Genomic DNA, 27357 nt, shown 5'->3' with positions numbered 1-27357 from the left:
CTGTCTCTGGCCCAATGGGAGGGAGGGCCCTGGGCCTGTTCCATTTTGCGTCCGTATTGATCTGTTGGCAGCAATGGGCTGGATAATTAGCCAGGAATTAGGGTTTCTATTACAGCCAGGAGGCTGCTCCAGCTGATTTATCACCTGAATAATTTACTGTGATTGAAAGGAAATTAAAATGAACTCCATTTGACAACTGTGAGCTTTTATGGGCTTTAGTGAAGGCTCAAAAGCCAGATTAATAGCCTAGTGTTGGTTAATAGTCTGCCGAGAGTAAATACGGCAGGCTGTGCTTGGTGGCGGCCTTCCTGGTGGCCAGAGGAGGGACCAGCTCCTGCCAGGAGCTCAGCACCCACCACAGCGTCAATGCGACTTTTACTGAAACAGATGCCACTGTTCAAAACACACGCACACATACCACCCACCGTTGTTTCCTTTTTTTTTTTTTTTCTCTTCTCCTCCAAGGTGATTTTTACTCACTCCACATGTAGGGAAACAGAATTGCTTTTTCAATAACCATTTTGAAAAGGAAGTGTTTCATTGCCCCAGGAGTGTGTATATATTAACTCCTTCCACCCAGGGACAAGGGTTTACTAAGTTCCCACATAAAAGGGAGAAGCCTGGAACTTCCCTGGTGGCGCAGTGGTTAAGAATCCGCCTGCCAATGCAGGGGACACAGGTTCAAGCCCTGGTCCGGGAAGATCCCACATGCCGCAGAGCAACTAAGCCCATGCGCCACAACTACTGAGCCTGCGCTCTAGAGCCTGCGAGCCACAACTACTGAGCCTGCGTGTCACAACTACTGAAGCCCATGAGCCTAGAGCCCGTGCTCCACAACAAGAGAAGCCACCGCAGTAAGAAGCCCGCACACAGCAACGAAGAGTAGCCCCCACTCGCCACAACTAGAAAAAGCCTGAGCACAGCAATGAAGACCCAACGTAGCCAATAAATAAATAAATTTATTTAAAAAAGGGAGAAGCCTGGGCCCACCCACCCAGGGCAGATCTCGGCAGGAAAAGCAGCCAGGTGAGGGTGGGCTCTGAGCTCGTGGAAGTGACAGGTGGGACTCCAGCCTGGCCCTGAAGAGGAATGTTCTTCCCTTAGGCAGTTAGGGGTGGGTGATTAAGGAGGACTTGACCACCCAAGTCTATGGCAAGAATCTGAGGGTTCTACAATGACCAGCGGACTCTAGCTGCAAAAGGCCAGTTCTGAAAGCCAGCCAGTCAGAAAACTGGCCCCTAGAATTGTTTGGGGACATGGAGGCCCATGTAACCATCTTGCACAAGATGGACAAAAGATCTTGAGGTCAGATTCCAGCTCTGCATCCTCGACGAGTCCCCTTTGGGCCTGAAAATGGGGTGAACAGTCTGGGAAAAAATGTCCCAATCTGTAAAATGGAGCTCACAAATCTTGCTTAACCTGTGTAGCAGGCATTTACATGGAGAGTCCGATGAGAGGATGGATGTGAAAGACCTTAGAAAACTGTACAGGATCACTGCCGCTATTGTTAGGCTATTGCTGTGCTGCTGTTGTCACCACCACAATTACTACTGTCCCAGATAGGGCAACGGAGGTCCAGAGAAAAAGTGACTTGCCCCGCCGGGCAGAAGCCGGTCTCAAGTCAAACTCCCCCGCCTCCAAGGCCGGCACACGATCTTTCTTCCCCACAAACTGCCACTAGACCTTGGAGACCAGATGTTCACAAATGGAAGAGAGGTCAGTATCAGCAGACAGAGCTCTGGGCCCCTTCCTGGCACCGCCGCCATGCACTCTGGGCTCACAAGGCAAGGCCGCCAGCGGGCACGAGGGGCTCAAGGAACCCGTACCCTTGACGCATCCCTTACCAGCCTGTGGCCCCTTGCTCGGCCGACATTCGTCCAAAGTGACTGGGAGTGGGGAGCAAGGGTATGCCATTCATAGTCCAGTGCCTGCGTGTGTGCCCGGCAGCCCCGTGGCCTCACCTCCCATCTCTCCTCATTGCACCCCATTACGGGGAGGTGAAGCTGATTAACCAGAAAGCACTGAGTCAGTCATTATCCTATCGGCAGGCCCTGCCTCAGAACCCACACGGTCAGACAGGCCCTCGGCGTGTCCGCGTCATTCTGAAGGACACTGCATGGCCACACTGCTAGAAACAGAGTTTGTGATTCAGGTCTCCTCCCCTGAGGCCCATCTCTACATGGGCCTAATGACCTGTCCCCTAATGTCGCCTCCTGCATGACTTCTCCCTGTGCTCCCAGCAGAGGCAACATCTCCATTCATCAGGGTCCATAGAACCTTCTCCCTCACCTTGCAGCTTCTGAATCCATGTCACACTGCACCTGTGTGGCTGGAGGCTGAGCTGATGCCTGATTCATCCTGCCCTCCCTGCCCTGGGTGCCGGCACCGTGCCAGGCTCACAGCCAGCATGTAAGAAATACGCAGGATAAATGAGCATCTGAGCATCTGAGCAAGTGAGTGAATGGATACCTGGATGGACTCCTGTCACATACGAAGCCCTATAGTCTGCCCAGGCTTCCAGGGCCTTCCACGCTGGATGAACTATGATTAGACTCTGAGTTTCCATGAGAATCACATGAAACACACGGAAACACAATCCCTAACACCTGATGTCTGAATTAAGTACATAAGGGCTTAATAGAAATGCCAGAGGTTTTGTGCAGAGGTATGGCCCTCACTTGCTGGGTGACCTCAGACAAACCCTATCCTTTCTCTGGACCTCTAGAAAATGAGGGGGTTGATAGTTTGCTTCTTTAGTCCCTGCTGGCTCTAAAATTCTGTAATATTGTCAAAGGTTTGCAGGTAACTTTTCTCCCAGATTCTGGAGGGAAATGTAGGCCTCATCCAAGGAAGGTTCCGGGTTGAGTTTCTTTTCTTTCTCCTCCTGGGTCAGATGGAATGTGGCTTCGGCCATCTCTCCGAAGGGCTCTGAGTGGGAGAGGCTGCCTGTGATGGAAACAGACTCCCTGAAGCCCAGGAACTAGAGCGTGTGAGATCAGCTCTTACCAGCACATATGACTATGTCATTCCCAGAGGAGGTGTCACTCAACTTGCAGGAGAAAGACTGAAATCCTGAGCACAGTCTACGAGACCAGGCCCAGCTCCCCAAAATCTCCTCCCACCCTCCCCAGCCCATTCCCTGAAGCCCAGCCACACTTTCTTTCCATTCCTCACTCCTGCCACACTCCCCCGACCTCAGGATCTTTGCACTCGCTATTGCCTCTGCCAGGCACATTCTCCCCACCACATCCCTTTGGGGCTCAGCATAAGCCTTTGTGGCCTCCAGGCTGGCTCAGCATCTGCTTTATACCTTTAGAGCACCTCAGACATCCCCTCCTCAGCGCCTAGTACATCTGTGATCCGTGACCCTTTGAGTGATCCTTCTTTATTGTGATTCTTCTACACATCTGTAGGCTCCCTGAGGGCAGGTCCAAGCCTGTCTTGTTCACTCATGTACCTAGTGACTGGCTCCGTGCCTTGCACATAATAAACACTCATCAGTGTTTGTTAAGTGAATACGTGACTTGCTGGGTGGCCTTAGACAAGTCTCTTTACCTCTCTGGGCCTCAGTTTCCCCATCTGAAAACAAAGTAGCTAGATGGTCTGTGAGAGCCCTCATAGGACTGCACAGAGACAGCCAGACTATCATAGGATGGTGGTCCCTGAGGCCTTGCTCACTCCTCCCCGTCCAAGGTCCCCTCCAGTACCTATTCTCTCCACAGGAGCCTGTGCTGCAGCCTATACTGTTTTGAGTGGCTCTTTGGGAAAACTTCAGAAGCATCATCTAATTAGCCTGTAGAGGAAGCTCAGCAGGCCAGTCCTCCCCACCAGGACCAGCCAGCAAGTGCTGGGGAAAGTTACTACTCACAGGCCTCTGTGACTCACCCACCAGGTGGGAGCTCTCGGCAGGCAGGAGCCAAGTCTGAGCCGCCCGTGCCTGCGAGGTATACAGCCCAAAGCCTGTCACAGACGGGGCACCAGGAAACAGTCTCCTGAATCGAATCTGGTACTGGGGGGACCTTATCCAGGCCCCAAGAGCCTCTCACTGGGCAGAGCCTTTCTGATGTCATCTCTGCAGCCACAGGCAGTGAATGCTTCTCGGCCCAGGTTACAGCAGGGAGCAGCTCAGCAAGGGATCATCCTGCTTCCTTCCCTCTCTTGCAAATGACCCAGCTGCGAGTTTGTCCAATGAGACACTTCCTTATTTCCAGACTCTTGGATTCAGTTCTAAAAGCATGACAGGACAACGTGACGAGAAGGCTGACAGTAGGGGACACACCAGTGTCATCATAACCTGGTTTATGGCCAGACGGTGCTTACATATTTCCACCTGCACCCTGACTGACAGGATAATGACCCAAGACCACCTCAAGTGGCCCAGAAGATCATTACACCACCCTGTGCAAAGAGCCCTGGGAAAAGACACCACCCCACAGCAGTGGCAGAGCAGCCAGACACGGCACAACCCCCCGCTGGCCAGAGAGAGGAGGCACCAGGGCAAGCAATTGAAGAAGCCCCAGACACACGCTCCAGACCTCGTGGGATGCTGCCACTGGCCAGGTTTGGCGGAGAACGAGAAACCCGGCTCTGAGTAGAAGCTGGCACTCTCACCCACTCCCCACTGAATGCCTTTGGGTGGGTCACCCAGGCCTGCGTGAGGGTGGCAGGTGTGGAGGCAGCGAGTCGGGGGCATACCTGCTCGGGCTTGATGGGCTCTGCAGTGGTGAAGATGTCCGAGTAGTGCTGCCTCTCAAACACGCGGTCCAGCACCTCCAGCTGCTGCTGCGTGAACAGGTCTCCCCGCATCTGCTTCCGGAGGAAATCTCTGCCCGTCAGTGAGTGACCGTTCGGCACAGGAGACTCCTGAATACCTTTGATGAGCATGAGAGAGGAGGGGTGAGTGCAGGTCACGCAAGCTGCTGGGGAAGACATGTCAGACCCTGGATTGGGAAGAGGGCCTGAGAGACCCACGAGCCCAGCTCCTCCCCTGATGAGAGAGGAAACAAACAGGGGCTCAGACGCGGGGGTCTTTGGCCAAGGTTGCCCTGCTGCTTAGGCCAGAGCCAGCTTCCCACGGTCACAGGCCGGGCCCTGAATGAAGCATGTGTCATTGTATCTAATCCTCACAATGAACCCTATGTAGATGGCACTATTTCCCCCATTTTTCAGATAAGAAAATTGAGGCCTAGAGAGATTAACTGATTTGCCTGAGGACTGGAGCTTGGGTTGACTCAGAGCCTTAACCACCAGGTGCTACTGCCTCTCCTGCTCTGAAGATCCCCTTGGAGGTATAGTTTGGTTCCAGAGCTGACGCCCTTCCCCAGGACAACTGCCACCACATCATGTGACCAGCCAACAAAACACTGCGTTAGGAAGGCTGCAAGGAAACAGATGCTCTCACACAATTCTGATGGGAGTCTACTGGTCACACACCCGTGATGGACAATTTGATAAAATCTATCAAGATCACAAATGCAAGTTCCCTTTGACAGAGCAATTGTACCTCTGGGAAATTGTTTTACAGTTAGACTTACACATATGGGAAGTAATATATATGCAAGGTTCTAGTAGCAAAAGACTGGAAACAACCCAAGAGTTTATTTGTAGGAGCTGGTTAAATAAGTTATGGTATGCTCACACAGTAGAATACGGTATGGCAACAAAAAGGAAAGAGGATTCCATCTGTGAATTGATATGGAAAGATCTTCAAGATTCATCGTTAAATGAAAAATAAATAAACAAGATGCAGCACAGCATGTATAATATACAACGTTTTGGGCTTCCCTGGTGGCACAGCGGTTAAGAATCCGCCTGCCAATGCAGAGGACATGGGTTTGAGCCCTGGTCCCGGAAGATCCCACATGCCGCGGAGCAACTAAGCTCATGTGCCACAACTACTGAGCCTGTGCTCTAGAGTCTGCGAGCTGCAACTACTGAGCCTGTGTGCTGCAACTACTGAAGCCCGTGCGCCCTAGAGCCCGTGCTCCACAACAAGAGAAGCCATGGCAATGAGAAGGCCATGCACCGCAACAAAGAGTAGCCCGCGCGCAGCAATGAAGACCCAACACAGCCAAAAATAAGTAAATAAAATAAATAAATTTATCAAAAAATATATATACAACGTTTTGTGTAAAAAAGAAAGAAAATAAGACTTTACACACATTGTGTGTGTGTGTGTGTGTATGTGTATACACACACACACACATATATGGCTCTGGAAGGCAGCACGAGAAACATTTAGAGTGGTTACCCATTCAGGGAGGTAGGAGCTAAATGGATGGAGGCAAAGGGGAGGGAGACTTTTCAAAGCACGCTTGTTTTGTTTTGTTTCGTTATAGAACTTTAAATGTATTGCCTATTCAACAAAATGTAAATTACTAAGAAAGCACAGGATTAAGTTCTCTATGGGTTCTGTATTGTTAGCTCTTCACTGTGATGATGCCTACATTTCAAAGAAAATACTACGAATTATCAATTAAAAATTAAATGGTTGAAATATCTTTCGTGAGCTTTGGGCTTGAACCATTCAAAATGAGAGAAAACAAGGAGGATGAAAGAGTCCAGTGAGGAAATGGCCTGCAGGGCCATCATTCCCCAGGGTCCTCTGGGACCGAGTTGCTCGTGCTGGGCTGCCCAGAGACACTGCTGGAAGCCAGGCCCGGAGGTGAGGCCTGCCTTTGCCATTGGGAAGCCCCTGTGGGAAACCAGCGTGTGTCAGATCTCTCCCCGGCAGGTGCCCTTACCCAAGGCCTTGCCCAATCCCCCTCCCACCCCCCACCCTGCCAGTCCACTGCCACCCTAGGCTTAATCCATCATGTCAAAACCCCACCCATGTGAGGAAGGAAGTTGAACCAAGGAGCTTGAAGCAGCGGGATATTGTGTCCCTGAGACACTGCCCCAGGTTGGTGTTTCCCCAACTGTCCTACCCAGGACAACTGCAATACAGGCTCTGACATTTGAACAAAGACACCAGCTTTGGGTATTCACATGAGTGCTGGCCTTTCAGAGTCCCCTGTGGCGGCTGAAAGCTCAGAGCACCTCAGCATCCTCGACAGGAAGGGCCTTTAGAGGTGGCTTGGGACGCCCCTGAGAAAATGGATCCCAGATCAATTTTGACCCAAGAGGATACCTAAGCTTGGCTGTAGACTGAATGACCAGACACCCCAATGTGTGGGCCAAGGAGGGAGCAGGTCTCTCTGATTGATGTCCCCCGGTCTAAAGCCTGAGGCCCTCCCCTGGAAGCCTGTGACACTGGCCTTCCACGAGACAGGTCCCTGCTCCTGCCCACGGGACATCATCCTCAGAGACCACTCTTTCGTCACGGCCTATATCCATGGGGATCATTCCCACAAGGGCACCAAGACTAGCAGGATGTGGGAGCTCATGGCCCAGCCTGTGTCTGCCCAGCAGTGTTCTCCCATTGGCTGGCATCCACCAAGTAGCCCATGCGTGCACAGGTACACACACACACACACACACACACACACACACACACACACACACACACGGGAAGGAGGCTCAGCTGGCTCCTCCGAGTCTCTCCCTGTCAGAGAGACCACGTCCACTTTAGGAGACTTTTCCCTGGTCACCAACTTCACTTATAGTCCCCAGCCGCCATCCTACCAGCCAGACCCTATTAAAGGCTCCTTCCTATCTGCCAGCTCCTGACGTCTCCTGCCAAGGCTTCTCCCTGCTGAGCCCCTTTGGGCAGTGCCCACCTCTTCCCTCCCACTCAGGCTGCCCCCTCAGACACTCCACATCTCTGCCCCTGGAGGAGGCCTCTCCCTGGCAGCCAGCCGGTCCTCACGCTGATATCCTCTCCCATGGGCTTCACAGGCTGGGCTCTGTGCACAGCTCAGAGCTCTGGAAAGGCAGACCTGTACCTCCACTGAGGAAGCTCTGAGGAGATGGCTTGGCTGAGGGCTCCTGTGGGCAAGGTCACTGTCCGGTCACCAGGGAGACCCTGGCACAGAGTTAAGGCTCAGGGCACATGCAGACTCAAGTGCATGCACTGGGGGTCCTTGGAGGACCAGCGCCCCCCCAGGACACCGCGCATTCTTCAGCACAGGCAGCCGCGCTGGGGCCTGCTCTGAGTCTCCCAGAAGGAAGGCTAACGGCGTCCCACTCTGGCCTTCCGACAGTCAGCCACAGGACCATGGGCGGAGCCCGGGAGAGTGTCCAGGCTGTCTTGGTGACCCAGAGACTCGGAATGGAGGACTGTGAGCTGGGAAGAGGCACCTCTCCAGGCATTCGGCCCAATCCTGACCCCTCTGACTGCTCCCGCCTGCCAGCACCTGCACCTGCTTTCTCTCCTCAGGAAGGAGGTGAAGTCTACCGGCCACTTTGCACAGAAAGTCTGTCATTTCCTTAAGAAGGCCTGGGGCACTCCTAAATATACGATCATTTATTCATTCATTTAACAGATATTGATAAAGAGTTTACTCTGCACCAGGTAATATTTTTAAAAAACCAAACACGAAACAGAGGATACACCGATGACCAAGACAGGCCCCTCTTTGCAAACTAGAAAGGGCAGCCCACTTTAGTCAAGTGCTCACACAAACAGATATGATTACAAACTGTGATAAGTAGGAAAAGTGCCTAGAAATATATTCAAATGGCCATGTGTAATGACCTCACGGGGAGGAGTCAGGGAAGTCGCCCAAAGCGGAGTCATGCTCGAACCGAGAGCAGAGGACAAGATGTCAGCAGGGCAAAGTGGGGGATGGGATGGAGGGGGTGTGCCAGGCAGAGGAGATGAAAGGGACAGAGGGAGTGGGAGGAAGAGACCCCAGGAGACTCTGGAGAGGCAGGCGGGGGTCCTGTCAGGCAGCCACAGAGGCCACAATAGCCACGGAGGTCATCTGAGCCTCGCTGGGGGGAGGGGGGCCACGGAAGGGGGCTGGGGAGGCAATCACCCTCCACATTTCTCAGTCCCAGGGCCTGAAATGCTAGTTCCTGTAGATCAGGCTGTGCTTTCTAAGCCCTGCTCCCCAGGTCTGGAAAGACTAGGAACTGGCAAGATGAATTTTACATGTGTGCACATTTGGAGGTGATGCCCAGAGTCAGCCTGTCAGCCACAGGTGATCCACAGAGCCCATATGGAAGGTAAATCACTCCTCATTGGCGTGGGCCCTGTTGCCAGGACAAACACTAGTCATGCGCACACATGCCGCCTCCTCCAGGGTGTCTTCCTTCATGCCTCAGTCACTGCTCCATCTGACCACTTTCTCCCTCATCTTAGGAGTCAAGCCCCTGGGCCCTTCACTCTCACATAGCACTATCAGCTACCTTGGGGAGAAACACCACAATTAATTCATCTCTGTCTCCTCCACAGAGAACATCTGTGGAATAAACAAATTAGTAATACCACCTTCACTCCGCAGGTCTGGCCTGTAAAAGTCACAGTCCTTCCATTTGACCCATTCATTCATTCATTGGTTCATTCTTCTCTCAACCAACCTTAGAGAGCAGGCGCTGGGCTAACGCTGGGCACAGAGTGATGAGCTGGCCCAGCCCTGTCCTCGTGGAGTTACATCCAGTGGAAGAGGCAAATGTTAACTGAAAAATAATCAGACCAGTAAAGGTGCAAGTGTCAACCAAGACAAATATTCTGACAAAAAGGCTCATGGTTCTCAAAGGCCAGGGACATGGCTGACCCATCTCTGGGTACGGCAGACAGTGGGTGAGCATGAGTGAAACAGATTACATGCAAAGAGATGGCTACAAAAGTGAACACCAGAAAATCACACCCTGCACAAGGACAGGTCTGAAGCTCCAGGCCTCCAATGGACGCTTCCATAGCGTTTCTCATCCACAAAGGTGCTGCCTCACTTCCATGGAGAATGTGATCTTGGAGACAGGCTCCAGAAGCATTCGGACCCATTGTATTCCAGGGAGAAAAATCTGAACTCACAATGTGAATGGTATGTTTAAATACATGGACAGACATGGGCAAAAGTACAAAGGTATACAGGGGGCACGGTATCTTTAAATCTTTTTTTCTACTCCAAATCAAATAATATGTAATAGACCCAGTGCTGGGCTTAGTCAACCATGGCTCGTAGAATTAACATTCTGGAAGCTAGCTTCAGGGGAGCAAGGGGCAGGAAGCTCCATCTCGGGGAGCAGAGAAATGCTGGCTTTAAATTTCAGGTTAAACCAATGTTATTCACAACCTGGCTTTGAAGCTAAAGGCTTTACACAATCGGGTCTGGTCACGCAAAGAGGGAGGAAGCAAAATAGCCTCAGATTCCCATCTGTCAAGAGAAAGCTGTCTCCTGTGTGTCTTAAAAGATCATAAACCCATTGCGTTTTCTTCAGAGCACAGCAGATTCAGGGGCTTTGCATTTTTCTTGGAGGGTTCTGGTTTGTTTCTTTAAAAATCGTCATGTACCTTATGTCTGCAGATGCTCCCTGGGAAGAAAGAAAATAAAAACAAACAGGAATCTCCATAATTCCTTCTGGCATCATGGCCTTTGGGATGCAGCCCCAGCTGGCGGCTCCAGAGCCCAGGAAAGGAGGCTGGAGCTACTGGGTCAGTCTCTGGCCTTTCTCAGAGTCCCATTTCCCTGCAGAGCCCAGCCCAAGCCAGAGCCCTGACACAGCCTCCTTTATCCTCACAGTTGCTCCTCAGCATGGCAGGGCAGTGGCAGGGCCCAGTGGGAAAAGGGTTGGGAGCCAGCAGACCTGGGTTCTAGCCCCAGCTCTGCCCTTACTTGCTGTGTGAGCCCAGACAGGTTCCTCTCCCTCTCTGGGCCTCACATGCCCCATCAATAAACTAAGGAGGCTGCGTCAGTTGTTTCTAACCATTTTCTCCTCCAAAAGCCACCGGGATTTTATCAACTAAATAGTATTAAATGAGCATTAACCTATTTTTCCATTTTGGTTGTTTGTGCAGTCTTTGTAGGGGACACCCCCCAATATTCATTCTACCCCTAAATGATGGCCAAACCTACCCAGGAGATCCCATTCTCTTTGCTAATACTTACTTTAAGAATGGACATGTGAGGAGAGGGGGTCCTTGGAGGGGGCTTCTAGGAGAAAGTCAGAGACAGGAGAAATCTTTTTTTCTTCACTGGGCTGCATTCACCCTTAATCTTTTTGAAATTGTGAAAATAACTCCCGTGCCCCACCCTTACCCCAGGCTCTGAGGTCTTCTCCCGGTCTGGCTGGCAGTGCTCCAAGGAGGCTGACTTCCAGCCAGTTTGCTGCTTCTGAACTCTGCCACCCACCATGCTCACAGCCCTGCCTCCCCCAATGAAGACAGGGACAGAGCCAGGTCTTGGTGGGTCATCTGCCACAGGAGTCTAGAGCCAGGGAGGTTGGGAACATTGAACTGGTGTGACCTGGGGCATTCCCAGCTAGGGTCAGGTGAGTCCAGGGAGCTTGGGGTTGGTCTTCTCAGATGGCTGCCGTGGCTAATTCTTAAAGCAATCCATAAAGCAGAGACCAACCAAATTCAGACCATGCTAACTTGCAGCTTTAAGAAATTGTTTCTGATGCAATGGAAGCTTGCTGAGGGCAGTAGTGGCGCCAGAATTTTCTCCATAGGAGGTGATAGGCATGACTATGGGTTACAAAAGGGGCAGGGGGTGAGGGTAGACAGGGTACTTGTTCAGCAAAATGCCCTGCATACCACTGAAAGTGAGAGAGCATCATCTGTCCCTAGCTAAGAATATAGGGGTAGTGACAGAGATAATGGGGAACACAGGCTCTCCAAGCCCCAGGATCTCCCACTGGATAGAACACTGCTCCGTGCCAGGGCTGAGCCAAGTTATTTTCGCATCCTTAAATTTCATTGATCCTCAGAACATCTGGGTGAGATGTGTATTCTTACCCCATTTTACAGATGAGAAAACTGAGGCTCAGAGAGGATGAGTAACTGAGATCACTCAGGTGGGACTTGGACCTCAGTCTCTTGTCTGCAGATCCAATGCTCTCTCCACTTCCCTTTACTCCTCAGGTCAGCTACTAAGACTAAAGCCCTCTGTTTCCTCATCTGTAAACTGGGAACAATGGTAAGCAGGACCATCTCTAGGGCTTTTATAAGGATTAAATGAGATAATTCCTGTGACACACTTAGCACAAAGTTAGTGTCCAAACACCGTAAGCTATTGTCATCATCATTTACATCAGGAAAACCCTTCCAAGGCTGTCCCATGACAAAGCCCAATCCTCCGAGGCCTCCATGACCTGCCCGTCCAGTCAAGGTCACCCCCCAACACCATCCCAGTAAGCTACTCCTTATTCCCCAAGTGTCCCTGATGCCACTCCCTGACACCACTGCTCTTTCCATTCCCTCTGCTGACTCATCTTTTACCCCTGCCCATCAAAGCCTCAGCCTCTCTGAAGCACAAGGCTCAATTAATCACCCTGTCTTCTAGAGCTCCTCAGCAAGTTGCATGGGCCACCGCTATTATCCTGGATTTCACTCCTCACAACCCACCCTGTGAGGTCCATCCTCTTGGAATCCCCATTTTATTGCTGAAGAAAGTGGAAGAGATAATAAGTAACTTGTTCAAGGTCACAGCAAGGTCACATGGTAGAGCACTTGCACACCTTTTAACACGTCTTAAGAGCCAAGCTGAGCACCGTGATGGATGTGATAGAGCATACTAGGGAGGTTCAAATCCTCACTCTGTCTCTTACAAGCTATGATATTTGAGAAACTTCTTTAACCTCTCTAATCCTCAGTTTTCTCATCCATAAAATGGAACAATACATAATGATACATGGGATCAATGAAAGAACTGAATGAGGATATATGTAAAATGCTTAGCATAGTACCTGGCACATAGTTAGTACTCAATAAACCTGAGCTGTTTCTAGGATTATCCCAGTCATACCTCGTTTTATTGAGCTTTGCAGATAATTGCATTTTTTACAAATTGAAGGTTTGTGGCAACCCTGCATCAACAAGTCTATTGGTGCCATTTTCCAACAGGATTTGTTCGCTTCGTGTCTCTGTGTCACATTTTGGTCATTCTCATGATAGTTCAAGCCCTCTACCAGCAAAAAGATTATGACTCACTGAAGGCTTAGATGACGGTGAGCATTTTTAGCAATAAAGTATTTTTTAATTAAGGTACATACATCATCTTTAGAAATAGTGCTATTGCAGAATTAATAGACTACAGTATAGGGTAAACATAACTTTTATATGCACTGGGAAGCCAAAAAATGTGTATGACTCCATTTATTGCGATAGTTGATTTACTGGGGTGGTGTGGAACCAAATCCGAAATTTCTCCAGGGTATGCCTGTATTTCCTCCCCTCCCTGCTAAGAGTATAAGCTCTCTGAGGACAAAGCCCATGTCTGGCTCACCTCAAGCAAGGGAGATGCTAATCAATGTTTGTTGACTGAATGAGTGACCTGGGAAGACTTGAGGGGTTGCAGGTCCGAATGGTTCAGGGGAACTCAGTAATAGTATAGTGTCTGGTATCATCAGAGAACTCCGGAGAAAACCTTTGGAAGTGACCTCCATTATACCAGTGATCCCGGAGGAGAAAGAATGAAGCAACTAAGAGTTTATGTTCTACATTCTAAGAAAGTGCTGAGGCAATTCACAAAATTTTAAACAAGAGGATGATAAACTACCAAAATTCAGTTGAGCGCTAAGCTTCCTGGTGACACACACCAAAAGGAAAACACAGCAAGTCTCATAGTGCTCAGAGTCCAACAACAACAACAAAATGCCATTAATTCTTCTACACAAAATAATTCACAGAGCTTCTCTTCTCTGCATGGTGTTTTGAATGATTAGGGTAACTCAGAGATGACTAACAACACAGAGATGGGTCCTGGAGGAGGAAACATCAGAGCCAGACCTCAGATAAGGGGAAGGGACAAGGTGCTGGGATAAGAGGAAAGGATTCCAGGCCCGGACAACTAACTTCAGTTGGCAACATTTCTAGAGCGTCTACGTGAGCCAGGCCCTGTGCTGGGGATCAGGGTGGCAGGGCTGGAAAGGTCCCACGGCAGCCCAGAACCAAACTCGATGTTCCAGGTGATTTTATAAATGCCATCCTAAACCGGGGCAGCACGCTGAGAAAAATCAGAATGGCATGGAGGAAAATTCCATTGGAACGACCATTATTCAGCCATTAGTTTCACTCAATCTTTCTTCTCGGGAAGGAAAACGCAAAATTGTAAAATTGCCGAATACGTTCAGGTTCGACCAGAGTGAATCTGATTGTGCCGTGTGTTACCCGATGAGTCATAGGCTGTCAGTGAGGGAAAGATCCCAAAGGACTGATGATTCTACACTCAGAAACGGCAAAGGGATTTGTTTGGGGCCAGAAGGTAGGTCCAAGGTGAGCTGAGCCTAGGAACACAGGAGGCCCCTGATTCCTGTTCCAGGCCTCATGGATCCATTCATTCCTGAGCGGCATGCGCCAAACTCCTGCTGAGTGTCTGGCCCAGCACTTGGCACCTGAGCTAAAGAGGTAAGTTCTAACCCCTGTCCTCAAGTGGGGGACACAGACAAGTGAAAAGTTCCAGTGCAGTACGGTAAGCCGCCCCGAGAGCCAAAGGCAGAAGCAAACCTGAGAAGCAGAGGCAGCCGTGGGAACAAAACGGTAGTAGCCACTCCTTATACAGAGCTTACTCTGTGCCAGGCACTATTCTAAGCAACTTATCTGTTTAATCCTCACAACAACCCAGTGATGTCGAGTCTGTTATTGCCCCCTCCCATTTTACAGATGAGGAAACTGAGGCACAGGGAGGCACAGGGAGCACCTTGCCCAAGGTCACACAGCTAAGAGATGGACAAGCTGGGATCCAAACCCAAGCAATCTGGCTCCAGAGACTGCTCCCACCCCTACGCTAAACCACTCCACCTAATCCAGACTGGGAGCAGGGGTGATCCAGAAAAGCCCCCTGGAAAAGATGAAGCCCAAGTCTTAGGGATGAGTAGGAAGGAGTTAGCCAAAGAAAGGGGCAGGCAAGAAGTGCACTCCAACCAGAGGGCACAGCACATGCAAAGGTCTGGAGGCACAAAAAAGCCTGGTGCACCAGGGAATGGCTATAAGTCAGTAGGTTTAGAGGGCAGGAACTGGGGGAAGGGGAGGGAGTAAAGTGTGCAAGGCTCTTTCCTCCCCATTTAGCAGCCTGGTACTATTATCTATTATCCAGAGCCTAACATATACTCTGATGTACAAACAGTACAAATACAGTATTGAAGCTCCCATGGTGTTGGTATGAAGAGACGGGATTTCTTTGTGCTTAAATGAATCAAGATGACCTCAAAGAACAGGCAGGAAGGAAGTAATACCTTATGCATTTCCACAGGACAAGTCTGTTCTCTCTAATCCGTACTGTCCAAGTCCATTACCTCGTACAGTAGTACCTAATCACTCCACCTTACAGAGAGATATGCACACTAATTAGGAAGGATGTTAACCACCATAGTGAAAATATTCCAAAGCAAATGAAATATTACTAAGAGCAAAAGGGTGATTTGTTTCTGTGAATTGTGCTTTCAAATGAGATCAAAGAATGCTAAAGGCTTCGTTTTAATTATACCTAGAAGGACTTCTCAGGCATGCATCCCTTTTTCGGATTTCACGCACACAGCAGTCTCTCCCCATCCCCCACTGTGCAGAAATAAATAAATAAAAGGGTTTAAAATCATATTTACTCTGATATCTTTGCATTACCCCCATTTGAGTTTTTAAATTACTGTCTTTATTTTTTTCTGAGGACAATATAACTACAAAGAAGGTTCATATTTTGAAGTGTATCTATCTGATCACTGCACAAATGTTTTCGGGAGAAATCACTATATTTCTCCAAGATGGGTATGGGTTTTGTCATAGATCAAAGTGAGAGGGAGGAAAAAAAGATAAATCATCAGAGATCCAAAAATACTTTTCATTTGGAGAAGATATCAGGCCATTTCGATGGGGCTGATGGAGTCCCTGTTCTGTCTCCATTACCCAAGGCAGGCAGCCCCAGCCAGGAGCCAACTACCAAGATTATATTGCCCATAAAGATGGTCCCCAATATATATATATATATATATGATCTTCAACCTCTATTGATTGACCAATTTCACAAGCAAAGACTGGTGAAATGAAGCTGAAATGAACATCATGCTTTAACTCATTGAACCTATCAGGCCTGAGTTAATCTCACTGTCCACTGTCTCTGATAGAATTCAATTGATCAATCATGTTTCGGTGATAGTACCATTTCACTGGCTTATTGCTTCTTCATTTCAGAGCTTGACCTGTTAGATATACTTGGACTGGCTTGACTCCTCTTGGATACACAGAGATCAGCCTCTGTCTGCCAACGTGTGTCATCTCCTGTCCCAGCTGAAAAGAACTCAAGAGGCTTTTGTGTAAATCTGTGATGTGTTTTTCCACCAGACATACACACGAGTGGTGGATTTATGATGGCATGGAATTGAAAAAGCACAAATTATAAGAGAGGCTCTTTATTCTGCACGGAAGCACCATCATTCCCTTTTACATAGCTAAATTGATGTGCTTGGGCTCTGTACTCAGCGGTGGCATGTTCTTATATTGGCAGCTGTATGCGCCCAGACAGAGTAAGGCACATGTGGAAATGGTAACAACAACGACAATAACAATCGCCACTCCTCAAGTATACATTCACACTGACCTTTCACATTCATCAGCTTCTCTGATTCTCACCATAACCTCAGGAGATGGGCAAGAGATTATCATTCCCATTTACAGACAAGAAAATGGGCTCAGAGAAGGGGAAGCGGCTTGTCCAAGGTCACATAGCAGAGCTATCAGGCCAGTTGGGCCTGAGAGCCCTGGTATCTCAGCTCCTGAGTGCCTCTTACCCGGCTGAGGCCGACCTCCAGGCAATTTCAGAACTGTGGAGTCATTTTGGGTATACCACTCTGTCCCTGACTACCTGGACGAAGGAAACGTCCTCAAAATTCGGTTCACAGAATTTTAGAGCTTACGATGGATTCTAAGATCAGCTGCAGCATCTTCTATAGCTTAGAAACTGAGACCCAGAGGGCAGTAAACAGTTTTCCAAAGTCATCAAGACACTCAGCATCCCAGTCAGGACTCAAACCTGGATCCCAGGCCCTCAGCCCAGGATTCTTCATGTTTTCTCTCAACACCTCCCTTGATTCACGCCAAGTCAATGAGCTCCTATCAACAGAGAACCTCATTCTCCACTCTCAACGTGGCCCAATGTGCTGCTTTGGTTCCTTCATGGCAGTTAATTTAATTTTCCTAACTGCAAGCTAAGATGTTGTGCTTTGGGAAATCAGGGCACAGGGGCTCCACCCGGCTGTCTGCCTGGGGGAGGAGGCTCTTGGAACCACAAAGCTGAGCCCAGCATGCAGGTCTCTGGAAGAGGCCAGGGCAATGACAGTTTGCAAATAAGCCTTGCATCTGCTTAGAGCTGGCAGAGTCTGCAAACACACTAATGGACTTTCCTCTGCCCACAGGGAGCTGGGGAGAAGCAATAAATAAAGTAGGCGCCTCTGGGGGGAGCCATTGCTGAGGCCAGATATGGGGCTTAGATGAAGGGCTTGTTGAGGGTGGGGGAAGGGCTTCTGGGACTCACACTGCATTACGCGGCCCCCCCTCCCCGTACGCCTTCCAGTAGCCCCAGACGCTACCTCCCAGATCCTTCAGTCTGTATTCCAAATAGTCGGGCCCTTGTCAATACACTTACAATTCAGTCCAGACACAGAACGGTTGTGGGGTAGAGGGGCTCATGTGGCTGCTGTGGCCACAGAGTAGAGACCCTCTTGGAGGGGGATAAGAAAAGGCCCAGCGGCCAGATGGAGGCCCTCACCCAGGAAAGAGCGCACGGCGGGAATGGCTACCCAGGTTCAGGGGCAGGTCCAGGAGATGATGAAGAGGGGAAGTCTGCCAGAGTTAAGAGACTCACTGGTGGTGGAGGACAGACACACCTCTGAACTTCCCTGTTAGATGCTCTGGGCTGCCACCCACTGATGCCCCATCTCACTGAGAGCAAAATCCACAGTGGGTCATGGCTTACAAGACCCTACTGTATCTGGGTCCCCTGGCCTGCAGTCCCACCTTCCTGACCTCCCCTCCTCCCACTTACTCTGCTCTGGCCACATCGGCCTCCTTGCTGTCCCTCAATCATGCCAAGCACACCCCTGCTTCACTCACACCTTGCCATGTGCTGTTCCCTCTCTCTGGAACATTCCTCCCCCAGTATCTGTTTGGCTCCCTCCTCCTTCCCCTAGAGTCTCTGCTCAAATGGCATCTCATCATTATGACCACCCTCCACAAACCAGCATGTACCCTACCCCCGGCCCTGCTTCATTCTCTATCTCCTTACCCAGCTTTGTTTTCCTCCAGAGCACTTAACGACATGCTGTTTATTTTCCTTATTTATTTATTCTCCCTCATTAGAATATCATTCATGAGGGCAGAGGTTTTGTCTGTCTCGTTCATTGCTGTGTCCCTAGCACCAAGAATAACGTCCGGCACATAGTAGGCACAAAATAAACACGTGTAGAATAAACAGGTAAAAGTGGATATTTCATTGAAAGTGAAAAAAAAAGCAAAAACAAAAACAGGTACAAAGGAGACAGCCACTCCTTGGCAGCCTCCCATTGTGAAGGAGTGCTCACTTCCTCCCTGGGGGCATCTGATGAAGAGCCTTTCCATGCTTGGCCTAGGGCTTGGGAGACAGAACTCCCTCAGGGAAAACAAAGGGGGCCGCCAGGCCTTGACCATCACTGAGGCTCCAGTGCCCAGCTCTCAGTCAGGAGCCAGTGAATGGATGAATGACTCCCCAGGGAGGAGGCCCAGCCTTAGAAGAGTTTAAATTGCAAAGATGGTAGTATACCAGGTGCCAGCTCTGGCTCTGCCACTTGCCAGCTGTGTGACCTTACACAGCACATCTCATCTCATCTGTGCAATGGGGTCAATAAATCCTGCCAAGCCTGCAGCACTGGGTCAGAGCAAGCAAGCCAGGGGGACTGCAAATTGAGACAGTATCATCTGCAGGGCAAACATCTCGGGTCAGCCGATGAGGACAGGGAGTGAGAACATGAAAAGGGAAGCCATTTGCCTAATTAAAAAGGACAAGGTGGGGCTTCCCTGGTGGCGCAGTGGTTGGGAGTCCGCCTGCCGATGCAGGGGACACGGGTGCGTGCCCCGGTCCGGGAAGATCCCACATGCCGCGGAGCGGCTGGGCCCATGAGCCATGGCCGCTGAGCCTGCGCGTCCGGAGCCTGTGCTCCGCAGCGGGAGAGGCCACAACAGTGAGAGGCCCGCGTACCAGAAAAAAAAAAAAAAAAGGACAAGGTGTGTTCAGAGAGGAGCACCTGGCTAAGCTGTATCCCTTGGTTCAAGCATTCATTCGTCTTTTGCTGGTGCTCCGACCCCAAGCATAGCCCTGTAAGGGGAGCCCATTTCCTAGCAGGGGGAAGAAGCCTAGAGATGGAGTTAGGATTCAAGCATCGAAAAGTACCCTACGAGAGCACCAAAGAGCAGACAGTGGGCGCCAAGAGACAGAGCTGTCTGGTGTTAGGGGTCAGGGAGAGGGTCAGGAAACGCTTCCTGGAGGAAAGAGTTGCCATTTGAGCCAGGATTTGGACTTGGAGGCATGAGAGAGGAGGCAGAGGGTATCCCAGACAGAGATAAGATGTAGGTGGGGCTCTCACCAACTGTGCTTCCCTGGGAGCTTGGTACCCATGCAGGAGCCCCAGGTGCACATCAGGCCACGCATCTCTGCCTTCCCAGCACAGGGTCCTCCACACAAAATGCACGATATATGCAGATTTTGCTTTTTCACAGAGTCACAGAACTTCCCAAAGGAAGAGACTCCAAAGAGAAACTCATTTGTTGCAGTGGATCTCAACAAGGGTGATCAAATCAGAGATTTCGGAAATCTGTGACTTACTGTTATTTGGGGAGGAGTTATGGCATTTAGTGGGCAGAGCCAGGGTGCTCCCCAGTCCAGACCAGTGAAGGATCGCCCTGCATCCCACACATCTTTGGAATGATTCATCATACATTCAAGTTGGTGAAAATTCTCTTTATAAATATTTGAGCCATGAACCTAACACTATTTTACTTACATACACAAACTTGGTGTTTTAATTTACACTGAATTTTCCAGGAATACAACCATCCCATAAATTGAGGGAAGATTATGCTTCGCTTTGGTTGCAATTTTATCAAGACATGTTCACAATTTCAGAAAATCAGTTTGTTGATGGCAACACCACCATAGGTATTTCTATTGCCAGAAAACACAGCTGTCCACATTTGTAGCTGCCACATTCATGGTGATTCTACGCATAAGTGCAAGCAACTGACTACTTTATTATGTCTTCTGGTGTAATCAGGCCTGAGCATTTACATAATGAAATACATCATTTAATTATGATTTTATTTTTCTTTCCCCTTTTTGTTACAATTGGGGCATTATATTGATTTTTAAATTATGTGTATAGGTAGGTTATATTTTCTCTAAATTTCATTTTAGGATAGCAAAGGAAGCACTACAAAATAGTTGTTTTAAACAGGGGAGGATTTAACAATTTTTAATCTGACAGGATTTAAACTCACTGTATACGATTTCCAAGGCCCCTTCAGCTCTGCCAATTAGGACTATCTCATATTGAGACTATCACCCTAATCTGTCTTTCTGAAAAAGGGTATTTTTGGGGAGAGAAAGAGTTCTCCAGACCCCTTCTGAGGAACAGGAAGACAGGTGCCAAAATTAGCTATAAAATAAATGTACTTCCTCAGGCATGAATAGTAAGAGCTTGTTCCTAAAAGACAACACTGGATTCCCCCTCTTCTTTTTAGCAACCCAATTCCAGATACAATAATCCAGCTAGGACAGAGCCAAGAAGGGACCCAGGTTCCACAACAGCTTCCCCCTCCTGCTGGGTCTTCTCTCAGCCATCTGCACCAAGGAAAAGAGCAAAAAGCCAGGGGTAGAAAAGACACCTTGACAAATCAGTGCTCCTGCTGCCCTGCAAACATGCAGAATGAGCTTTGGAGCTCGGAGAGCAAGGGAGGTGGGACTAAGACCAGGTGAGGTGTAAGCGCAGGGGAGGGATTGCAGGGGTGGGGGGGTTACGTGCTACCTCTGCCATTAACAGAGTGATTAAGTGCACAGGCTCTGAAACCAGTCTGCTTGGGTTTGAATTCCAGCCCTGCAACTTACTAGCTGCATGACCCTAGACTGATAATTTAACCTCTCATCTTTTCCATCTGCCAAAGGGAAACAGTAATAGTACCTACATTTCTTAAGGCTGGCGTTGTACACGGTGCCTGTCACACAGTGAGTGTTTCAGTCTCAACGTCAGCTGCACTGGTCACATTGCAAGACTGGGCTGGGAGCAGAGACCTGGGTCCTGCCTCCATCTCCCCTGTGGATGCTCACACTCGACTGGTCCTCAGAGACCATCAATTCCAATTCCCCCATTTTACAGACAAGGACACTGAGGCCCAGAGAGGGGAAAAAAAATGGACAGAGCTCACACAGCAAACTAGCGTTAGATTCCCAATCTAGACTCCTTCCACAACATCGTGCTGCTTCTTAAACACACTAAGCATCAGTTTGTACATTTCTGAATAAGAGTGGTTGTCACAGGGTGGCACCAAGGATCACTGAATGCAATGACGGGGCAAAGTCCTCAGCGAGCCCTTATTAAGCCTGTGCCAACTCAAGGAATTCAGGCCGTTACTCAGCACACAGTAGGCGCCTGACACATATTTTATCACGTGCATTGCACTATCTTCTCTCACTGGTCAGTAAGTTCCCCAAAGTCAAGGGCCTTTCATATCAGAGTATCTGACACATGGCTACTTCTCAGTAAATACTGGTTGAGTGAATGAATGAATGATAGTGTGCCTGAAAACAGAACTAGAAAGGGGGGTGGGAGGGGGAAAGGAACGCCTTGGTTCTCTAACTAGAGGGAAAGCAAGAGATTGAAAAGAAGAAAAAACTGCATCTCCTTATCCACCCCTTCCACACCCGTGCTCTGTGCCAGTCCCCAAGCTGGGCGCTAAGGGAGCAACTGGGAGGAATCAGAGGTGGCCCCTGCCCTTGGAAGTCACCAACTGATGGGGGAGGCAGAAGAAGGCCGCAGGGACTCAGAGGGGGCCATGTGGCTGGCAGCCTTCTCTGTGGGGACAAGGAGGGCTTCCTGTGGGAGGTGCCACGCCACAAAGAATGGGGATACAGACAGGGGACAGAGATGGAAGGAAGGCCCTCTCTCCAGAGCAGAGGGCTCAGAGACAGCATCACCACATGTGATGGGCTGATATGCAGACCTGAATTTGTCAAGCCATGCCCCAGGGGGCAGGGATGACTTTGTGTCTTTTTCTACTTTTCCACTGGAGCAAAAGACAAAAAACTGATGTCAGGGCATCACTCAGCAAGACCAGAAGAACCTTTACACTCAGAAGCAGATGGAAGAAGAGGCCGCAGGAACGCCAGGAGGACGGGCCAGTCCAACAAGAGAGCAAGGAATTTATGAACCCCCCCCCCGCCAGCCCAATTCTGCACTGCGGACCAAGGCGAGAGTGGTGTGCGTCATCCACCCCAGCACCTCCGTCCAAGGAGGCCCAGCAATCCGGCCTCTCCTCCGCCGGCTCCGGGGCGCACAGTGTCCCTCGGGCTCCTGACATTCGGTGGGCCGGTCCCCCGCCGCCGGCACCCCTCGCCTCGGCGCGCTTCATCTGCTCCTCTGCCCAGCTCCCGGCTGCCGCCGCGCCCGCGCTCCCCGGGGCCCGGAAAGCTGGCATCCGTTGTTACCATAACAAACTCAATTGTTCTCAGCAGGGCCCCGGCAAATAAAGTCATTCATTACGGACCTATCCCGGCCGCCGTGGGCTGCGCGGCAGGCAGAGGGCCGCCCGCCGCCCCCTCGCGGGCCGAGACACGCGCCAACGCCGGTACCTGCCGGGGCCGGGCCCGCGGCACCACGGCCGCCACGCTGTGCCCGCGGCCCCGCCGCGGCCGTGCCGGCGGGGTGAGCGCCGGCCGCCGATTAGTTTTATCTCGGCACGTCAATTGACTTATACTGATTGGCTTCCTGCCGCCAAATGTCAATTAAATTGCAAATGCTTGGCGGAGGCAGGGCAGGCGGGCCGCCTCCTTGCCGAGGGCGCCGCGCTCTCCCTTTTTTTTTGCGCCATGTTCTGACACGGTTGGATTTCTTTCTCCTGCCACCCCGCGCAGCAAACCCCCATGCCCTCCTGGAAGACAGTTGCCCTCCGTTCCCAGCCGATGGGGCGCCCCGAGAGCGAGGCGGAGGAGCGGGGTCTGGCCTCTGGCCTCTCCCCAGGGCCCTCGGCCTCTTGGAAGGGCTTTCTTTATTCGCTGGGTGGCACGGCGGAATCCCTGAAAATTCCCCAGAGATCCTAGCAGGGGACTCCTGGTACGACCTTGAGCATACCCCTTCCGCTCCACTCCGCCCGGCTTTCTTCGCCGGCCAAGGGGGCTTGAAGGAGATGGCGGCTGGGGGCCTCTTTCTGGGTGCGCGGAGGGAGCAAGGTCAGCAGAATCACAAACATTCACTGGGCGCCGACTCTGTGCCGGGTCATGCGTGGGCACAGGCTAATCTGCTCAACAGCCCTCTGCAGTAGGTATTATTATCCTTCTTTTACAGGCAAGAGAACTGAGGCACAGGTTAGGGAAGCGGCCGATTGGGTTTCGGAATGGGCAGCCAGTTTTCAGAAGCCCGTGGTTTCATTATTGTGCGCGGTACTCTCAGGGGAGGCACCGTGAAGAAATAAGAAAGGGAAAGGGACAGGGCACTAACCTAGACCTGGGCACCTGCCACTGTTACCGATCAGGGCTCTTGGCCTTCCCCCGATCAATAGAAATTGACTAGAGGCCAGACAAGAAATTCAGGCAAGGCTTTACTGGGGCCCTTGCTGCAGCGGGGGGCCGCGAGAACAAACCACAGGTTCTCTTGCTCGCTCCCCGAGAGGGGGCAAGCTTGTTTCTCACATGGGGTGACGGGAGGGTTGTGTCCAGGGGTCGGGCCAGAGGGGTGGATTAGGTGTTTTGCCCACCCCTTAGGTGGTGGTGTGGGCAGGGGGCATCCGCATTACCCTACTTTTGCTCCCGACACCCTGTTTTTGCTCCAGGCTCTTCAAAAGTGGCAATTGGGTTTTTTTGGTTTCTATCTTTTGGGTCCAGAATTTGCCCCAACTGGGCATGCATACAGTTATTTTTAGTCCCAGACAGTTTCTTTGTATTTTGTTGCTCGAGGTGTGTCCAGGTGCAAGCACTGCAGCGCTGCAGCAAAGGGTCCCAGGTCCCAGCCTGTCTCACCACTGCCAAGAACAGTTGTTCTTGCCAGTTGTTTTACATCCATATGAAATTCTCACATTCACTGTATGATCTAAGGATTAGAGTCCCCATTTTACAGATGGGTAAATGGACCCTTGGAGAAGTTAGTTCTCCGAGGGTAAATGGACCCTTGGAATTTGTCCAAGGTCACAGAGCAGGCACTTGAAATGAATTACGACACCCATACCTACATAGAGCTTGACAGTTTATAAAGCACTTTCTCACACATTGCTCCTCCTGAGTTGGCACAAGACTTTGAGGAAGGAATTCTGCTCTCTCTGTGCCAGTAAGAAAACCCAGGCCCAGCGAGGCTGGCCCAAGATCACCAGCACTCAAACCCAAGGCCCTGTGATTCCGGATCCTGTGCCCCAAGCCCTACCTCAAAGAGACCTTGAGAAAAATGACTCAGGCACAGGTCCCACTCGTCCCCTCTCCCCATTCTGTGGGGAGCTATAGAGTAGTACGCAAGTCATAACTGGAGTCAAGCTGGAAAATGCTTAGGGTCACAGGGAGAGCAGGAAAGGGGGCACCCAGGAAAGATGGCATTTTCGGGAAGGACCATACATTAGGCCCCCAAAGAGACTGGGTGGATTTTCCTCCACTGTCTGCCATAAACCTCCCCCTTTGCTGCTTCTGTCTGCCTCCTTAAAGCTCTGTCTTGAGAGAGAGAGGTATGCAGGTTCTTAACTGATGAAATGTGCCAGCATTTAAAAGATACAAACCTGACCAATCGTTCTTTTCAGAAAAGAGATGTTAGCAGAACAAAAGTCCCATTCAAAAGTGCTGGATGGCGTTTGTGTCTCACACAGAAAGGAAACGAAGACAGAGAAGATGGAGGAGGGAGGGGGAACAGCAGGGAGGAGGGACGGGGCAGAATCTGGGGATGGAAGGGTGATCCGGGCTCATTGCATCCAAATCAAAGACCCAGAGGGTAGGGACCTGACTGAGACCACACAGCAAGATAGTGGTGAACTGGAGCCAGGAACCCAGCCTCTCCACCCTGTGACAGGCTCATCCTGCCTCTGCAAGCTGCCCTCAGCTACAACTTGAATTGTTGGTTTCTGAAAAAAAGCGGAGCTAAAATTCTGCCAGTGTAAATTCTGGTGTGTACATCTTTTTCTTCTGACCCTAGCCCGAATAATCCTATCATTAGACTTAGCAATATAAATAAAATAATCATTTAAAAAAGAGAGAAAGATGGGAATTCCCTGGCGGTCCAGTGGTTAGGACTCGGCACTTTCACTGCCGTGGCCCAGGTTTGATCCCTGGTCGGGGAACTAAGATCCTGCAAGAGAAAGAGAAAACAAAAGAGCTGGGAATTTAGAAAGTTCTTAAGAAGGTCTTCTTGAGGAATTTGGATTCAGGGTAGAAACTCTGCTCTGATGAGTTAAATATTCTTAAAATGTGCCATGTGCCAGAGCTGATCAAAATACTATAGATAACGTTTTTCAATTACCAGGAATTGCAGGAATGATTATCCCCTTTTGACAGATGAGGAAACTGAAGCTCAGAGAAGTTCAGGCCCTTGTCAAAGCTCGCACAGGTAGTAAGTGGCAGGGCTGGGCTCGAACTCCAGTCCACCCACTGTGCTACCCTGCTGTGGTGTAAAGTCCATATGTGATCAGCCAACTGCACTTGAAGGTGACCAACTGGAGGATGTGACAGGGAAGCATGCATAGCAGTGTCAGGGGAAGCCTCAGAAATGGCTGAGTACCTGAGTGAGGAAGCGGGCTCTGCACCAAGGTCGCCCTGAGCTCAGCCTGGCAGGGTGATGGGGATGGTAGAACTGAAATAAAAGGTGGGAGAGAGCTGAGGACATTCCCACTGATGCCATCCTGTGCAACACTCTGTGAGAGGCAGACCAGGGTGGCAGGTAAGGCTACTCTGGAAGCCAGCTGCCCAGGGGCTGGTCCCAATTGTGCCACGGTGAAGCTGTGCGACCTTGGGCAATTTCCTGGATCTCTCTCTGAAACTCTATAAAATGGGGATGATAAGAGCTTCACCTGGTACAGTGGCGGTATTAAATGCATTAATAGTTTAAAATACATATGGCAAACACTCAGTAAATGCTAACCATTAGAGTCACAGTTCCCATTTGAGGCTGTGATCTATATACACCTGGAGCATATGCTTAGGTAAGGCAGGCAGAACAAGGGCCCTAGGCACCAGCATGCAGAGCTATGCACGTGTGTGTGTGTGTGTGTGCGTGCGCGTGTGTGTGTTTAGACCACGGGAGAGCTCCCTCCCCCTCTAGAATGGTTGCCATGAAATCCCTTCTAGGGAGCCAGACAGCAGCGCTGGAGGATGGAGACGATGGAGTCAGGGAGGAGTGAAAGGAAGAAGCCTTTGACGTGTAAGGTTCTGGGTTCTACTCAGCAGCCTGCACCTACGGACCAGATGGGCTCCCGGCTTCTGTGACATCCAGTCCCTATTCAGTACATATTTGTTACCAAGAACCAGCCCTGTGCTGGGCACTAGGGCCACAATGGTGACCACTACAGACACTAGTCCCGCCCACACAGGGCTCCCAGTCTCACAGGGAAGAGAGATGAGTGACAAATGTGATACTTTTGTCAACAGGCAGGCTCTGTGTGCTGCAGGTAGGCCCAGGGGAGCTGACAGTTAGGAGGGACCCTCGGGGAAGCCTCCACTTTTAGGAAGTGGCATGAGCTGGATCCTGAAGTTGTAGAACGTCAGCTGGGTAAATGGTAGGGTGGAGAAGGGGGGCAGTTTCCAGGCGGTGGGAACACATTACCATAAAAGGCATCCTTTATAGAGCACATATCATGCATCGGGGTCCTCCAGGGCACTGCGCATGCATTACCTCATTCAACCCACGTAACAACCCAATCATAGGCACAATGGGTGTCCTTGTTTTACAAAGAGGGTAACTGAGGTCAAATAACTTGCCCAAAGTTACACGAGTAGGCATTGGTGGAGTCAGCACCAGAACCCTGGTTGCCTGACTACAACCCGTGCATATAACCCTTAGGCTGCCAGCAGGAAAGAACAAGTGGTGCTCAAGGGATGGAATGAAGTTTGGTATGACTGG

General features: G+C 50.4%; 1 protein-coding gene across 2 annotated transcripts in view; it reads right to left on the bottom strand.

Annotated features, from left to right (window-relative positions):
• Positions 1 to 27357, bottom strand: part of PAX5 (paired box 5) — a 190089-nt gene that overhangs the window by 121482 nt on the left and 41250 nt on the right. For both annotated transcript variants that reach the window (XM_027105494.1, XM_027105495.1), the window contains exon 6: positions 4696 to 4871. In XM_027105494.1, the coding sequence (XP_026961295.1) occupies positions 4696 to 4871 (176 nt within the window). The remainder of the gene's footprint in view (positions 1 to 4695; positions 4872 to 27357) is intronic.

The sequence above is a fragment of the Aethalodelphis obliquidens genome, unplaced genomic scaffold (genome assembly GCF_003676395.1).
Source record: "Aethalodelphis obliquidens isolate GAN/ISIS:26980383/991018 unplaced genomic scaffold, ASM367639v1 scaffold7, whole genome shotgun sequence".
In the NCBI taxonomy this organism is placed as follows: domain Eukaryota; kingdom Metazoa; phylum Chordata; class Mammalia; order Artiodactyla; family Delphinidae; genus Aethalodelphis; species Aethalodelphis obliquidens.
This window is presented reverse-complemented; position numbering and strand designations above follow the sequence as displayed.